At 38.5% G+C, this 18,995-nt stretch overlaps 1 protein-coding gene across 2 annotated transcripts in view; it reads right to left on the bottom strand.

The window, feature by feature from the left end:
• The window catches only part of SRGAP1 (SLIT-ROBO Rho GTPase activating protein 1), a 318,550-nt gene that overhangs the window by 74,227 nt on the left and 225,328 nt on the right, over positions 1 to 18,995 (bottom strand). For both annotated transcript variants that reach the window (XM_003906716.5, XM_017945988.3), the window contains exons 7-8: positions 12,763 to 12,984; positions 10,062 to 10,163 (exon numbers count right to left, since the gene is read on the bottom strand). In XM_003906716.5, the coding sequence (XP_003906765.4) occupies positions 10,062 to 10,163; positions 12,763 to 12,984 (324 nt within the window). The remainder of the gene's footprint in view (positions 1 to 10,061; positions 10,164 to 12,762; positions 12,985 to 18,995) is intronic.

The following is an 18,995-nucleotide window of genomic DNA, read 5'->3' as shown; positions in this document are numbered from 1 at the left end:
GATTTCTCACAAGCACCTGCTACACTGTTTAGAGGTTTATATTTCCACCTATGGTGGAAGCAACTTGAAGTCAGTGATAACTTATTAATCTTTATAGCTCCAGGGACTAGCACGGTGCCTGAAACACAGCAAATTATCAGAAAAAGTTCACTGAATGAACAGTGGATGCTGAAGTTATCCTTTCAAATCATAGATGCCAAAAAATGCTCAGTGCATCCGAGAAAATGAGTGGCTTCTCCACTGAGAGCCATCCTGAGCGCTGCCATTTTCTTTGGGGTGCCCTATCCCAGGACTCATTTTTATACCCATCCTAGAAACTCTCCTCATTTCTCTTGGTATTCTTTTGGATCAAGGCCCTCCCTTTAGTGAGCTAAAGCTTGCTTGAAACAAAAAATATAAATGTGTGTTCGTGGTGAAAGATAGTTGATCCTATTTTTAATTTTGGCCAAGAAGATGATGCCATCTAAGGGACAAATGGCAGTTATCTTTTACTTAGGATTTTCCTGTTAGCTTATCAGTAGAAGGTTGCAGGCAAGTCAAAGATACTTAAATCAGTAAAAATGAAGTTAAAGGCCACAGAGAAGACCCAAAGCAGCAATTATAATTAAGTGGTTATCAGGCTTCATATCTTATATCAAGTCTCAAAAGAACTTGAGAATCCCCCAGGAGAGTCTGATCATTGATTTACATGACCTGGGATTCTGCTGAGGTCACTGGTATTATGAGAAATTTGGGGGGAAAATGTGATTTTTCTACCCTAGGTAGGAGGTATAACTGAAATATCACTTAGTTCCCTCAATTTCCCATGCCATGAAAATTGTCTCAAATGTTTGCCTAAAATCTGGCTCATTATTGTTTAAAATATCTTGTGTAAGTAATGTATTTTTGGAACAGTCTGTGAAATACTCGTTGGCAAGCTGCTGGTGAAAGACTTCAAATGGTGCTAGGAAAATTTACGTGGAGCTATCTGTTCATTCAACACTGTTGCAAATTGATTGAGAAATTATGGGTCTCTCTCATTGTACATTCCCCTCAGGGTGGTAAATCTACTATAATTTAAGAGAGACTAGTTGTTTTATATGTGAGAAGGTTTTACTCACAGAACAGCAGTGACATGCTGATGAAAACTTTATTTTCTGGACCAAATATTGGGACAAACAGTCTGAAAATGGGGCAAGCTATTACAAACCAATGTTGTCCTAAAAAAATATAAAAGGCATAGATGCTCTCCTCAAAGTAGTTCCTTTTTCTCTTTCTTTGACTGTGTATAGATAAAGGGAGAAATGAGAAACTTGAAGAAATGGGAACTGTAATCAATGGTGAGTTACTCCAGAGGCTAGTTTGGAAAGGAAGAAGCAACAGGAATGACCCCTAAGCAGAAATCCCTACAACAAGGTTAAATGCAAACTTTTGAGAAAGCAGACAAGACAGTGCAATATTAGGCTGGAAAGTGTTTGGAAAATGTTTATAATGAGAAAGGTATAAATGATTAGTTTGTTTTTGAAAAGTTGCCTTTAAGAGCATGTTGGGCCAGGTGGCTGAAATGAGTAATGTGAGCCGGCTGTGGCTCTCACCTGTAATCCCAGCACTCTGGGAGGCCAAGGTGGGAAGATCGCTTGAGCCCAGGAGTTCAACCAGCCTGGGAAACATAGGGAGACTCTGTCTCTACAAATAATAAAAAAGTAGCTGGGCGTATTATTTTGTTTTTGAACAAAATTCATGAACAATAATTGAAAATTTAAAGAATAATTCAAAACAATTATTTGTAGAAACACTGTCTCTGTAAGTAATAAAAAAGTAGCTACTTGGGAGGCTAAGGCAGGAGGACCACCTGAGCCCGGGAGGTTGAGGCTGCAGTGACTGTGCCACTGCACTCCAGCCTGGATGACAGACTGGCACCCTGTCTCAAACAAAACAAAACAAAAACATAAGTAATGTTTATTAATGTTTCCTTTCAAAGTTTTAATAAACAGCTAAGTAATCAAAATAAAACAATGATCGGGCACAAGGCTGTGTGGCAGCAGGCCCCGCTCTAATTCCATATGCATAACACACAGTGGGCACTAATGAATATTCACTGACAGATCGGCTGGAAGTTGGAATCGTGAGACTGAGGTACTAAGGGCGCAAGCTTGCAGCATAGTAAAACTCAAACCTCATTTTTAAAAGTTTAACAGGTAAATGTAAAGTTGGGAAGTGACAATAAATGTCACAATCTCTTATGAATCTTTATCAACCACAGATTTAATTAAGCCCTTCTCAAACCTTTTAGCTTTTACTACTTTTAAGTATACTGAGGCCATTTCACAAGCATGTACTGCTCTCTTCTCTTTGTTTTAAGGCAGGTGATACAAACTCAAATATCTTTAAGGGCCAGGCAAGCCATGAAAATGAGCTGAGTGGGCTGAGTGGAGAACATGGCAAACTGGAAGCACACATTCTGTGTCTAAAGGAAGTCAGTTATTGTCCTGTAGAAACATTAAAAGAAATAACTAAGATCAGAGCAGAACTGAAGGAGATAGAGACACAAAAAACCCTCCAAAAAATCAATGAATCCAGGAGTTGGGTTTTTGAAAAGATCAACAAAATTGACAGACCACTAGCAAGACTAATAAAGAAGAAAAGAGAGAAGAATCAAATCGACGCAATTAAAAATGATAAAGGGGATATCACCACCGACCCCACAGAAATACAAACTACCATCAGAGAATACTATAAACACCTCTACACAAATAAACTGGAAAATCTAGAAGAAATGGATAATTTCCTGGACACTTACACTCTTCCAAGACTAAACCAGGAAGAAGTTGAATCCCTGAATAGACCAATAGCAGGCTCTGAAATTGAGGCAACAATTAATAGCCTACCAACCAAAAAAAGTCCAGGACCAGATGGATTCACAGCTGAATTCTACCAGAGGTACAAGGAGGAGTTGGTACCATTCCTTCTGAAACTATTCCAATCAATAGAAAAAGAGGGAATCCTCCCTAACTCATTTTATGAGGCCAACATCATCCTGATACCAAAGCCTGGCAGAGACACAACAAAAAAAGAGAATTTTAGACCAATATCCTTGATGAACATCGATGCAAAAATCCTCAATAAAATACTGGCAAACCGGATTCAACAACATATCAAAAAGCTTATCCACCATGATCAAGTGGGCTTCATCCCTGGGATGCAAGGCTGGTTCAACATTTGCAAATCAATAAACATAATCCAGCATATAAACAGAACCAAAGACAAGAACCACATGATTATCTCAATAGATGCAGAAAAGGCTTTTGACAAAATTCAACAGCCCTTCATGCTAAAAACGCTCAATAAATTCGGTATTGATGGAACGTACCTCAAAATAATAAGAGCTATTTATGACAAACCCACAGCCAATATCATACTGAATGGGCAAAAACTGGAAAAATTCCCTTTGAAAACTGGCACAAGACAGGGATGCCCTCTCTCACCACTCCTATTCAACATAGTGTTGGAAGTTCTGGCTAGGGCAATTAGGCAAGAGAAAGAAATCAAGGGTATTCACTTAGGAAAAGAAGAAGTCAAATTGTCCCTCTTTGCAGATGACATGATTGTATATTTAGAAAACCCCATTGTCTCAGCCCAAAATCTCCTTAAGCTGATAAGCAACTTCAGCAAAGTCTCAGGATACAAAATTAATGTGCAAAAATCACAAGCATTCTTATACACCAGTAACAGACAAACACAGAGCCAAATCATGAATGAACTTCCATTCACAATTGCTTCAAAGAGAATAAAATACCTAGGAATCCAACTTACAAGGGATGTAAAGGACCTCTTCAAGGAGAACTACAAACCACTGCTCAGTGAAATAAAAGAGGACACAAACAAATGGAAGAACATACCATGCTCATGGATAGGAAGAATCAATATCGTGAAAATGGCCATACTGCCCAAGGTTATTTATAGATTCAATGCCATCCCCATCAAGCTACCAATGAGTTTCTTCACAGAATTGGAAAAAACTGCTTTAAAGTTCATATGGAACCAAAAAAGAGCCCGCATCTCCAAGACAATCCTAAGTCAAAAGAACAAAGCTGGAGGCATCACGCTACCTGACTTCAAACTATATTACAAGGCTACAGTAACCAAAACAGCATGGTACTGGTACCAAAACAGAAATGTAGACCAATGGAACAGAACAGAGCCCTCAGAAATAATACCACACATCTACAGCCATCTGATCTTTGACAAACCTGAGAGAAACAAGAAATGGGGAAAGGATTCCCTATTTAATAAATGGTGCTGGGAAAATTGGCTAGCCATCAGTAGAAAGCTGAAACTGGATCCTTTCCTTACTCCTTATACGAAAATTAATTCAAGATGGATTAGAGACTTAAATGTTAGACCTAATACCATAAAAACCCTAGAGGAAAACCTAGGTAGTACCATTCAGGACATAGGCATGGGCAAAGACTTCATGTCTAAAACACCAAAAGCAATGGCAGCAAAAGCCAAAATTGACAAATGGGATCTAATTAAACTAAAGAGCTTCTGCACAGCAAAAGAAACTACCATCAGAGTGAACAGGCAACCTACAGAATGGGAGGAAATTTTTGCAATCTACTCATCTGACAAAGGGCTAATATCCAGAACCTACAAAGAACTCAAACAAATTTACAAGAAAAAAACAAGCAACCCCATCAAAAAGTGGGCAAAGGATATGAACAGACATTTCTCAAAAGAAGACATTCATACAGCCAACAGACACATGAAAAAATGCTCATCATCACTGGCCATCAGAGAAATGCAAATCAAAACCACAATGAGATACCATCTCACACCAGTTAGAATGGCGATCATTAAAAAGTCAGGAAACAACAGGTGCTGGAGAGGATGTGGAGAAATAGGAACACTTTTACACTGTTGGTGGGACTGTAAACTAGTTCAACCATTATGGAAAACAGTATGGCGATTCCTCAAGGATCTAGAACTAGATGTACCATATGACTCAGCCATCCCATTACTGGGTATATACCCAAAGGATTATAAATTATGCTGCTATAAAGACACATGCACACGTATGTTTATTGCAGCACTATTCACAATAGCAAAGACTTGGAATCAACCCAAATGTCCATCAGTGACAGACTAGATTAAGAAAATGTGGCACATATACACCATGGAATACTATGCAGCCATAAAAAAGGATGAGTTTGTGTCCTTTGTAGGGACATGGATGCAGCTGGAAACCATCATTCTTAGCAAACTATCACAAGAACAGAAAACCAAACACCGCATGTTCTCACTCATAGGTGGGAACTGAACAATGAGATCACTTGGACTCAGGAAGGGGAACATCACACACCGGGACCTATCATGGGGAGGGGGGAGGGGGGAGGGATTGCATTGGGAGTTATACCTGATGTAAATGACGAGTTGATGGGTGCAGCACACCAACATGGCACAAGTATACATACGTAACAAACCTGCACGTTATGCACATGTACCCTACAACTTAAAGTATAATAATAATAAATAAATTAAAAAAAAAAAAAAACCCAGAAAATCACTAGTGTTTGTGAGGATATGGTGAAATTAGAACTCTTGTACACGGTTAGTGGGAATGTAAAACGTTTGAGGGCAGCCACTGTGGAAAACAATACGGCAGTTCCTCAAAAACTTGAAAATAGAATCACCATATGATCCAGCCATCCAGTTTCTAGGTATATACCCCAAAGAACTGAAAACAGGGACTTGAAGAGAGATTTGTCCCCCGTGCTCATAGCAGCATTATTCACAATAGCCAAAAGGTGAAAGCAACTCAAGTGTCTATAAATGAATGTTTAAGATGGTAAATTTTATGTTTGTGTATTTTATCATAACTCAACATTTTTTCCATGTCCATACAAATGAAATAATAAACTATTTTTTAATAAAAAAAAAAAAAAAAAGAAACACAGGTCTAGTGTGATCAGTTCTTCTAATTTTTAAAGAGGCTGGATATTGATAAATATATATTATTTATATTATAAATATAAATAATTTATGTAATTTAATAATATTTATAAATTAAATATTTATAATTTAATAAATTAAATATTTATAATTTAAATAATTTATAATTTAATATTTATATATTATAAATAATGTTTATTATTTATAATATAAATAATATATATTTATTACATATTTATAAATTATATAATTTATATATTATATATTATTTTTATAAATATATTTATAAAATATAAATATGTAAATATATAATATATATATTTATATATATTATATATATAATATATTTTTTATATATATATATTTTTTGAGACAGTCTTGCACTGTCGCCCAGGCTGGAGTGCAGTGGTGTAATCTCAGCTCACTGCAACTTCCACCTCCTGGGTTCAAGTGATTCTCCCACCTCAGCCTCCTGAGTAACTGGGACTACAAGCATGCGCCACCATGCCTGGCTAATTTTTATATTTTCAGTAGAGACAGCATTTTGTCATGTTGGCCAGGCTGATCTCGAACTCCTGACCTCAAGAGATTTGCCTGCTTTGGCCTCCCGAAGTGCTGGGATTATAGGTGTGAGCCACTGTGCTCACCCTGCATATTGGTATTTTTATGAAAACTTACAGTTTTTACAGGATAGTAAATAACTTTCAAAACCCAAGCACTGTAGAGCAAACAAAAGTTTTCAGGCCAGGAGTGATGGCTCACACCTGTAATCCCAGCATCTTGGGAGACCAAGGCAGGTGGATCGCTTTGAACCCAGGAGTTAGAGACCAGCCTGGGCAACGTGGTGAAACCCAGTTTCTATGAAAAAAACAAAAATCAGCCAGGTGTGGTGGTGTGTGCCTGCAGTCCCAGCTACTCAGGAGGCTGAGGTGGGAGGATTACCTAAGCCTGCGAGGTTGAGGCTGCAGTGAGCTGTGACTGTGCCTCTGCACCCCAGCCTGGGTGGCCGAGTGAGACCTTGTCTCAAAAAAATTTTTTTTCATGGGCCAGATATGGTCTGTTGCAGGTGGTGCCTACTTTTTTGTTGTTGTTGTTGTTGAGACGGAGTCTTGCTCTGTCACCCAGGCTGGAGGGCAGTGGCACAATCTTGGCTCACTGCAACCTCCCGGGTTCAAGTGATTCTCCTGTCTCAGCCTCCTGAGTAGCTGGGATTACAGGCGCATGCTGCCAGGCCCGGCTAATTTTTTGTATTTTAGTAGAGATGGGGTCTCACCATTGTTGCCCAGGCTGTTCTCGAACTCTTGAGCTCAGGCAATCTGCCTGCCTTGGCCTCCCAAAATGACTATTTAAGGTATTCTAAGATTTGGTGAAAAGGTTCATGTTCTACTTAGCTGCACTGTCCATGCTTTTTAAAACTTGGGTGAAATTCTCTCTCAACTTTTCTTTCTTTTGGTGGGGGAGACAGGGTCCCATTCCACTGGCCAGGCTAGAGTGCAGTGGCATAATCATAGCTCAATGCAGCCTCAAGCCTTGGGGACCTTCAGTATTTATTGTTCTGAACCACAGTAACAAAACTCCTTAACCTGGCTCTCAAAGCTTCTTGTTGAATGACCTCACCTTCTCCTTCAGTTCATCCCCAAAGAGAACTGGGATGATAACCAACTATTCTCCCAAGGAACCTTGACATATATTGAAATATCTTTTCGTCCCTCTATTTTTATGGTTATCTACTGATTATCAAAAATCTAATTTAAATCTTACTTTCTTTGAGAATCCCACTCCACCACAGTAAATTTTCTTTGGTGTTCAACAAATCATAAACCAGTAGTCATGCTCACAAGAAACATTAGGATAATCCAATTCATTTGCTGCTTCAGCTAATGTTTAAAAAGTACTTTTTAAGTTTTATTTTGCAGTCAGTAGGTTTTTAAAAATTTATTTTAATTAATTAATATTTTTAAGAGACAGGGTCCTGCTGTCACCCAGGCTAAAGTGCAGTGGCACCATCTCACCTCAGTGCAGCCTCGAACTCCTGGGCTCAAGAGATCCTCCCTCAGCTTCCCAAGTTCTTTAGAGAATTTTTAAAAATTAACCCTCACAAAGCATTGCCTGACTCTCTAAGTTTATAAGGACACTGTGCTTCTCCACATTATGCCTAAAAAGGCATACATTAAGGGTCACAAACTCAAAGGCCTGCGGAGGCCAGACAGGTAACACAAACAGTTCACTATAAGAGAAATGGAAGTTGAATGACTCTGGCAAAGTAGAATTCAAATGCCCCAGCTCTTCAATTTATGAAGCAGTGCAGGGCCAGAGTAGTCAGACCTTTTTTTAAAAAAACAGGTCAAAACTTTGGGAGCCAAACAAAACATATCCTTGAGCTGCCAGTTTTGACTTTGTGTATAATACCCTATTTTCCTTGAGTTTAGAGAATGTTATCCAAATAAAACAGCAGAAGGATATGCAGGGAAAAACAAGGGAAGTCACTAGACATACAAACTGTAGATAGAATAGGATCCAGTAAACTGCATTAGGTATTTTGTGAAGCCTAGCCAAAACCTAGGCTCTCAAATGCTACTTCAAGGTGAGCAGTAGCTTTCCTTTGGAAAGGTTCATTTGTGGGACTCTATATAGAGATGACATTGGTTGCATCTTAAGTACACACATTTGAATAAGGGCTGGTTTGTTTCTATTAGGAATAATAAAAGCCAAAATTTACAATGGGTTTTGACCAAATTATACTGGTCTAAAAATACATCACTCTTTCTTAACAGAAACAAATACACGAGCTCAAACATCCTGGTGGGATTAAAACAAAACAGGGTATGAAAGTGAATTTTGGATATTCACTTTATCATTGTAAGTTATTTTTTCACTTCTGTCCCACGATCCTTCCTTCTGGGAATTGTCTCTAGAAATACACTATTTCTGTTGGAATTCTCAATCAAAGGGTTCTATGAGCTGCACATTCTCCAGGCTGACCAATGACAGAATCTCATCTCCTAGATGGAATCATTTGTCCAGAAGCATGCATGACTTCAGCCAGGTCAGTAAAGAGTCAGTCCTACTGCAGAGACAAGGATGCTAGGATGAAGTGGGATGGCAAGCTTTAAAAGGGACCACATAGTTCTGCCTCTATCCCCAACACACTACCAACACACATGAAGAAATCACTTCTAAGTGATAGAGAGAGAGTCCTGATAACGTCATTTGAACACAAATCCAGTGATGTCTGAGGATACTGCAAACACTGACCAATAGTTAACTTTGTAACTTGTGTTCCTGTAAATTACAATTGGGAGCCTTGATTAATGCAAGAAACATTTGTGGTTCGCATCTTTATTTTAGGAGAACGTGGATTCAAGTAAGTTAATTTCAGAAATAGGCAGCTGAATTGTATAATTGCTTCCTAACTCAACATATATTGATAATTCATATTTTATACTCTATTCATTTAAATATACTAATGCTGGCAAATAAACATTTGTCTATCCTCATTCAAGTACCATTTCAAAATATGATTTTGTTCTAATTATATCAGTAATGCCATGTTCAGTACCAAAAATTTAGAGAATATAGGAAACCATAAGGGAAAAAAAGTGAATTTTAAAAGTTAGGATTAAATTAACATGGCACACTGTGGGCCAGGCCCCACAATGGCTCATGCCTGTAATCCCAGCACTTTGGGAGGCCAAGATAGGACTGCTTGAAGCCAGGAGTTTGAGTCCGGCCTGGGCAACACAGCAAGGCCCCATCTCTGCAAAATATTTTAAAAAATAAATTAACATATTAGTCAAAAGTTCCACTGTACACAGGATTGTATATTTTTGTACATATATGTTGAATTTGACAACCCATGGGAACTATTTTCACTATGAATTACAATTTAAGGTAAAAAAATTATGTTTACATGTATATGCAGTGAGTGTCTAGTAAAATATTAATCTATGGCAGAATACAGAATCTTTGCATTTATCCCCTACAAAGAGTATTACAGGAACCCTGAGAGCAGGAAATACGTAATGAAGAGGTTGAATCTTGAATATTACATATGCCTAGATCATGTGAGAATGCCTTCCAGTTATATCTGAATTCAGAACACTGGTGTGGCAGGATGAACGCATGCTCACCTCTTCATTCTCGATTTTGAGCGTGGCGAGGCGGGACTGCAACTGTTGGTACCTGAGCATGAGCTCTGCCTGGACTGGTTGCTGGGCACTGACCTGGCACACCTGATGGAGAATGAGAAACCACAGTTACAACGGGGCACCACAGACCCACCTCCAGAAGCACAGTTCTCCTATTTAAATGACGCACGAATCACACCAATCCTCTCAAGGTTCCAATTACATATTTACTTTTAATAGGCGCATCAGAACTTCTCTTGTAAATATGGAGCTGTTACATAAGCTGCAACAGTAGAATGCAGCGGCTTGGCCTGGCTACGACTGGAAGATGGCAGCTGCAGGAAGGACTGTGGTAAGAACGGAGCAGTTCCTGCGATGGACCTCTGATGATGAAATCTCACTCGTGGAATTCTTAATGGCTCTTGTGCAGAGGCGGAAGATGATTCATGTGGACCATACAGACATAAATTAATAAGGCAGCAGGGCTTATTGGTTAGGGTCTGAGCTCTCGAGTCAGTCAGTTGTACTCGAATGCCAGCTCTGTCCCCTACTAGCCAGGTGACTGTGGTAAGTTACAAAACCTCAGCTTCCTAATCTGTAGAATGAGAATAATAAGAGTTCTTATAACACAGGGCTGCTGTGGGAATGAAATGAGACAATGTACAGAAGCAACTTAGATCAGCGCTTGGCACATAGTAAAAACTCAGAAAATGTGAATGACTATTTGAGCATCTTTCAAATATGGCTTCCCTAGCCACTAGCAGCCAAATCGCGTGACTCACCATGAACTTCAAGAGGCCACTTATCTTAGGTTTTGATAGAATATATTTGGCCATGATCTCAATTATGGATAAGTTCAAAATCAGAGCATTATTAAAATTGCACCAGAAACAAACAATTTCTTCTTATCTGCCTTGTTTTAGAAATGCTCTTGGCTGATGGGGGTTCCTTTTATGGAGTTTCCAAAACATTAGAGAGATTACCACTGCTCCTTAGCAGAACTGGCCATAAAAAAGGGCAACCAACTTATTTTATTAAAATAATAAAACCATTAACATCCAACTGATGTCATTTGTCTGTGATATGTTAACATGCTATGCTTAACATATCCACAGCTGAAAAATTTAAACAGCGACCATTTGTTTTTGGAAACATGGGATAAGCTACTCATCCTGCTTGTCAAAATCCACGTTCTTTTGGCTTAAAAACTGCTTACCATTTCTATCAAACACACATAAAATCCAATTAGAAATACAGCAGGTACATTATATATAAATACATACACGTATATATTTTATATGTCTTAACACTTGGTATTTCAGAAAAAATATGACATTAAAGAAATCTTTCATGATCTTATAATTACATCTATTTTGAAAAACAGACTGTCACCATAAGTTAAGACTGAGTTTTTATCTATGAGTTTTTTTTTTTTTTTTTTGAGACGGAGTCTTGCTCAGTCGCCCAGGCTGGAGTGCAGTGGTGCGATCTCGGCTCACTGCAAGCTCCACCTCCCAGGTTCACGCCATTCTCCTGCCTCAGCCTCCCGAGTAGCTGGCGCCCGCCACCATGCCCAGCTAATTTTTTGTATTTTTAGTAGAGACGGGGTTTCACCATGTTAGCCAGGATGGTCTCGATCTCCTGACCTTGTGATCCGCCTGCCTCAGCCTCCCAAAGTGCTGGGATTACAGGCGCGAGCCACCGCACCCGGCCGAGTTGAGTTTTTATCTATGAGTTTTGTTTTGCACAGCTGAGACACCAAATGCTATTATATAGCATGCTCCATAAACTGGCTTTTTTTGTCTTCTCCTCTTCATAGACAATAACATAAACAACTGTAACTCATAATCAGTTTAAATGCATGTTTTTGGTAAAATAGGATAGAAAGCTGAATTTATATAAAGGATATAAAACAGTCATAATTTCTAAGGCTCATTTTAAACTTTGGAGCCAACTTGAGTCTTAAAAGAAGTCTTGTACTTTTTTTTTGCTTCCATTTTCCTGCCATATACAATTACTTTTCTTTATGAGAATCTTTAAATCAGGATTATAAGAAGCCATCAGACAGATTGTATCAGACCAGCAAAATGCCTTCCTTTTCAGTAAATTAAAATGTCTTGAGGTAGAACAAAAACTTTCTATTCTGGGAAAGCTTAGTGCAACAGAAATCTGCACCTTTTATCTGTTTGACCTTTGTGAGTATTTGAGTGTTTGACATTTGCTTTAAAAGTTGGTAGCGACTGGCCAGGCGCGGTGGCTCATGCCTGTAATCCCAGCACTTTGGGAGGCCGAGGCAGGCGGATCACGAGGTCTGGAGATAGAGACCATCCTGGCTAACATGGTGAAACCCCGTCTCTACTAAAAATACAAAAAAATTAGCCGGGCGTGGTGGTGGGCGCCTGTAGTCCCAGCTACTCCAGAGGCTGAGGCAGGAGAATGGCATGAACCTGGGAGGCTGAGCTTGCAGTGAGCCGAGATCGCACCAGTGCACTCCAGCCTGGGCGACAGAGCCAGACTCTGTCTCAAACAAACAAACAAACAAAAAAATGTTGGTAGCGGCTGATCTCAGCATTATATTAAGGGCCTTTGCAAGGATAGGAGAGAGAAAACAACTTGGAATTATTACAGCTGTTAGATTATAGCAAGTGAGGAGAAATATAAGTGAAGAGACAATTCATTATTTTAAAAATGATCAATTACTGACCTCATCACCCATGTGAGACTGAAACTCAAACTTCATTGGTGGACAGAATGCAGCAGGGTACATCTCCATGAATCTCTGCTTATCACTCCGGGGCTCTAAATTATCAACTGCATTCTCAATAATGTCTAAGCCCTCATGTCTGGAGGTTTCAAGGTTGTACTCCGCAGAAAGATATGTTCTTAGGGCTCTATTCAGACTTGCGTGGTAGCCAAGATCACAGCACTTAAAAAGTAAAAGAACACCACATACAAAAATGAATGCAAAATTGATCAAAGACAAAAATGTGAGACCTATAGCTATAAAACTCTTAGAAGGAAACGGGTAAGCTTTCATGATATTGGATTAGGCACCGGTTTCTTGGACATGACCTCAAAAGCACAAGCAACAGATGAAAAAATTAACTAGATTCATCTAAATTGAAGACCCCCCCGTCTCTACTAAAATACAAAAAATTAGCCGGGTGTGGTGGCACGTGCCTATTGTCCCAGTTACTCAGGAGGCTGAGCCACAAGAATCGCCTGAACCCAGGAGTTGAAGGTTGCAGTGAGCCAAGATGGTGCCACTGTACTCCAGCTTGGGCTACAGAGCGAGACTCCATGTGAAAAAAAGAAAAAAAACATAGACACCATCAAGAGAGTGAAAAGAGAACTCATAGAATGGGAAGAAATTTTTGCAAATCATGTATCTTATTAGGTACTTATATCTAGAATATATAAAGAACTCTTAAAACTCAATAATAAAAAGACAAAGCCTAATTTTAAAATGGGCAATGAATCTGAATAGACATTTCTTCAAAGATGACATACAAATGGTTAATAAGCACATGAGGAGATGCTCAATATCACTGGGAAATACTAATGATAATCAGGGAAATGCAAGTCAAAACCACAATGAGATACCACTTCACACCCACTAGGATGGCTGTAATCAATAAGACAGACAATAGCAAGTGTTGGAGAGGATGTGGAGAAATTGGAGCCCTCATACACTGCCAGTGGGAATGTAAAATGGTAGAGCCACTTTGGAAAACAATCTGGTAGTTCCTCAAAAGTTAAACACAGAGTTACCATATGATTCAGCAAATCTGCTCCTAGATATATATCCAAGAGAAATGAAAACATATCCACCTAAAAATGTGTATACAAATGTTTATAGCAGTATTATTCGTAATAGCTAAAAGGTAGAAACAATCTAAATGTCCATAAACTAAAATAAAATATGGTATAGCCATATCATTAAATATTATTCAGCCACAAAAAGGAAGAACTGATATATGCCATAACATGGATGAACTTTGAAAACATTATTCTAAGTGAAAGAAGTAAGTCACAAAAGACTACATATGATTTCATTGACATGAAATGTTCAGAAGAGACACATCTATAGAGATAAAAAGTAGATTGTGGTTGATGAGGGCTAGGAAGAGGGAAGAAGTTGGGGGTGATGGCTGAGAGGTGCAGGATTTCTTTGTGGGATAATGAAAATATTCAAAAATTGATTGTGGTGATGGATACACAACTCTCAGTATACTGAAAGACAGCTATAGATTTATAATGGGTGAACTACGTAGTATGTGAATTATATCTCCATAATGCTGCTAAAACATAAAAGAGGCAAAATCAAACAGCAAAAGAATGAAAAATAGCATTCAAGTTTCATTTGTGCAATACTGAGATTGATACAATCATTTATTGAAATCTGTGTAGGTTGCAAATACACTAACTACAATATTTTGAATTTGCATATTTTATTGAAGATCAAGAATAAACTGTACTCTTTTAGAAGTGAGAAGAACAGGTTAGAATCTGCCAAAATAGTCTAGGAATGCCTTCCCTCTTATCCCCAGAATAAAACTCTTAAATAATAAATGATTGTCAAAGTCTGCTTATTGGAGATAGAATTTCATTTAGTATTCCTAGGAATATAACTGCTTTTGAGATTCTTGAATCTTCATTATCTTTAATTTGCATTTGTATTTTTTCATGTTGCATTTTAAGAGAATATGACTTGAAATAAAGCATAATACTGGAAATTAGTAATCAATTACTGACAACTACTGACAGGCTGATTTTCAATTTGTACATAAAAGCAGTATGAATCACTTAAAGAGGAAAGAAGTGACTTTAAAGGTACAAAACTAGGTCCTTTCCCTATATTGTTCCAGTGAAGTTCAATCAGTTCAGTTTGATTCAATTCAACTCACTAATTGGCCATGGATTAAGTGCCAGGGAATATGCTAGGCTCTAGACATATAAAGATTGGAGCATAGTAAATAAACTACCTCCATCCACAAGGAATTTGAACATAAGCTGTCCATTGGCTTGCTGTTAAAATAGTGGAGGGGTCACAAAGAAAGCAACCTTTGTACAAAGGATATATCTACCAGGATGTGAACCATCGGATCTGCCTTCACTGACCTGTCTTTAGAACCTATTTAATTCCACCCTTGGATTTAAATTAAATAGGTTGGTTCTTACAACTAACCTATTTAATTCTAATCTTTACCCTCCTATTTCAGAATTATTAAATTTGAAATTTTTATGTAAAGATATTCTAAAATCTTGCTATTTAAAATTTAGTCTGTGGACCAGCAGCAACGGCAGCACCAGGGGCTTGTTAGAAATGCTGGATCTTGGCTGGGCGTGGTGGCTCACGCCTGTAATCCCAGCACTTCGAGGGGCCAAGGTGGGAGGATTGCTTGAGCCCAGGGATTCAAGACCAGCCTGGGTAACATAGTCAGACACTGTCTCTACAAAAAATTTTAAAAATTAGCCGAGTATGGGGGTGGGTGCTGTGGTTCTAGCTACTCAGGAGGTTGAGATTGGGGGATCACTTGATCCTGGGAGGTAGAGGCTGCAGTAAGCTGAGATCGTACCACTGCACTGTAGCCTGGGAAACAGAGTGGGACCTTGTCTCAAAAAAAAAAAAAGAAAGAAAGAAACAAAAAAGAAAGAAAGAAAGAAAAGGAAGGGAGGCAGGGAGGGAGGGAGGGAGGAAGGAAAGAAGGAAGGAAGGAAGGAAGGAAGGAGAGAGAGAGAGAGAGAGAGAGAAAGAAAGAAGGAAAGAGAGAGAAAGAAAAGAAAAGAAGGATCCTGAGTCCCACCCCTGACCTATTTCAGAATCTGAAGGTTAAAAAGGATCCACAGGTGATTCATATGCACATTAAAAGTCTGAGAAGCAATGCCCTAAAACAATCATCAAGTAAATGGGCTTGCAACCATGTCTTTTGGGGGTGCTATTTTCCCATCATCAAATAAATGGGCTTGCAACCATGTCTTTTGGGGGTGCTATTTTCCCAAGCAGAAAAAAGGACTTGATTAAAGACGACTTGATTTAAAAAAATCAGAAAGTAGCTGTGACACCATAATTACAAATGCAACTAAAATACAATTGTGAAATGCAGCAATCAGTCTCATCATTAATACATTTCCAGTGGAATCAGCTGTACTCAAATATAGAGAATGATTCATTTTGGTTAATTTAGAAATTCTAGTCCCAGATGAACAAAGTCCTCTTGTATTCCTCCTGCTTTTCAAAATCTATAATGGTTCTGTGTAGCAGTTTTATACATATCAGAGGGCCTGAAAAATTATTCTATCTTTCAAGAAAGACAAGAAATTTGTGTTAATGAAAACACAGATTTGTAAAGGAAATGACCTCTTTTTTTTAGAGGTACCAGTGTTTAAAAACATCTCACTATTCTGAAAGAAGATAGATTCTACTGGATTATAATGAAACAGATGAGACAAGCTGTTCTATTTTATGAGTATTGATTCCAACGGGACTTAAAAAATTGAAATCTAGAGGAATGAAATCAGGAGAAAAGCCTCCCTCTCTCAGAAAAACCCCCAAATCTCTTAACAACTTAAAAGAGAAAGACAGAGAGAAGGAAAAGACAGAAAAAAAAAAAGAAAAGAAAGCAATCTAATCCCAACCACCAGATTGACTTGGAGCTCTGAAAAATACACACTAAATTTTCATTATTCCAAGACTTAGCTCATGCCTCAAAGTTTTAAGTGTAGCTTCTTTGGGGAAATAAATGTGAAGACTACAAAAGCATCAGTGCATGTTTCCACACCCAGTGCAGTCAGTTGGATTCTGCAGGTCTGGGCACAGCGAGAGATAATTTCATCCTGGTTTCCTCCTAGGCTGGGAGGAGCGTGCATGCAGCTTAGTAACTGATCTAGGAGCCTCCCCAGGTCTTCTGAGCTTTCAGTGCTACCCTTAGGAGGCTTCCGTGAACAGTTTTGATAGGAAATTTCCTTCTCTGACCCCTATGATGCTTGTCAGTCTGTAAGATCGCTTAATTGGCCTAGTTTTGTTACTTCTGATAGGCAGCATTTCTACACTGTAGGATTTTCAGGCATCTTGAACTAGAAACAAAATACAGAAAAAAGAAAATTCTTATTCAAGGTCTCCTGAGACAGCAAGGCTAGTCACTGAATCTTTTTTTGTCTTTTTTTTTTTCTAAACTAGAAGCTGAAATGACACGGGATCTGTTAAGATTCAACATACTTGGTTTAAAAGGTTTAAAGTAATTCTATAGAGCTCATGAATTATTAATGACAATATGAAAAGCCAGCCTCTGCACAAAGAGCTGAGTTATAGCCCAAGTGCATTTAGTGATGAAAATACATAAGAAACCAATACAAGATTTCTTGAAAACAAAGCAATGTTGTTCTGATGGATGAAAAATTCTGAACGGATACATAAAATTATGGATTAAAATTGGGGAAGAAAAGGCTGTTGGAAACAGAAGGGCATATGTACATTTTTAAAATATCTGAAAACCTGTCAAGACAGATTCCAGTAGACATTAGTCTAAATCATCACAGTAGGCTAATTTTCTTAGGCAAAAGGGTTGCAAATAGTATCAAAATGAAGATGAAATCCAAATACAGACGCTCCTCAATTTACAATGGGTTACATCCCAATAAACCTGTTGTTAAGTGGAAAATGTTGTAAATTAAAAATGCACTTAATGCCCCAATAAACTTATTGTAAAGTCGAAAAGTTGCAAGTTGAGCCATTGTAAGTCTAGATGCTCCTCTATTTGCAATGGAGTCACATCCAGATAAATCAATTGTAAAGCTGAAAAACTGTAAGTTGAACCACTGTAAGTTGAGGACCATCTGTATGGAGGACTGTGACAAATGCTGAGAGTTGGCTGAAATAACATGGTGAGTATAATGTGTAATGTTAGGTATAACTGAATCACAGCTGTTCAGGAAGAATACTTTCTATTTTTTGGCATAACTCCATGATATGAGCCCTAGTGGGGTAGAAGTTTGCTCCTAAAACGGGAGTTACCATAGTGGAACTGCATGGGAAACAAGTCTGACATTCATGTTTCAAGAACAGTAGCAGCCAAGGTCGTTTGTCAGGGTTGCCCTGGAGTAACTGGAGGGCAGCCCCAGGCTCCCATGTGACTGCAGAATTCAGCAGTTGTCATGAGAATGGAAAAGAAGGAAGTGTTCTACCTCTTCTGCAGAATTATTCTACCTTCATTTCTATAGTCTGGTCTCTGTCTGAGAGCCTTCTGTGATCTCATGTCCTGGGTCTTATCTCTGGGTTGAAATAAGCCTGGCTGTGGTCATTCTAAAGCCATGGGTATTGGGTGTAGACTCTATCCACTTCTTCTTTTGAGCCTTCTTGCAAAATAGTGCAACCTAAGCACAGTGAATTATAACAGACCAGAAATAGAAAATTTCAGAGCTTTTACACAGTAGTCAAATGAAGAAAGTGGATTTCTTCTGCATAACTACCTCTTTGACCTTCTCTATTTTCCTAACTGTACAGAATTTCACCCTAGAAACCACAAACACATTTTGTGAGAGATAGGCATCTTGCAGGACTGAACCAGATGTCTAAATTTCTACAGGCAACTTTTACACACCAGTTTTCATGTCTGCGTTCCTGAAGGTCCACAGAGAGCCAGCTGACAATTTAACTCTTCTTGTTGTTTTAACAACTGTAACCAAGCATTTAGAAAAAGTTGTTTTGAGTTTTCTCTTGAGCAATGAAAAGATCAAAATGGCACATCTGTGTGATAGGGATGGGTACAAAGTACCAAAAAGGAGTGAGTTGCATATGCCCGAGTCAATGAGCAGGCCAAATAATCACTTGTTGCCTAACACATCTCCCACCCATATACCAATGGACAATCATTTCCTTCAGAGGAGCTGCTACTCATTTTTCCTAGGCTAAAATCTCTATAACCAGCCTGAATCAAA

Source organism: Papio anubis, chromosome 9 (genome assembly GCF_008728515.1).
Source record: "Papio anubis isolate 15944 chromosome 9, Panubis1.0, whole genome shotgun sequence".
Taxonomy (NCBI): domain Eukaryota; kingdom Metazoa; phylum Chordata; class Mammalia; order Primates; family Cercopithecidae; genus Papio; species Papio anubis.
Note: the sequence above shows the minus strand (reverse complement) of the source record. Positions and strands in the feature narration are given on the sequence as shown.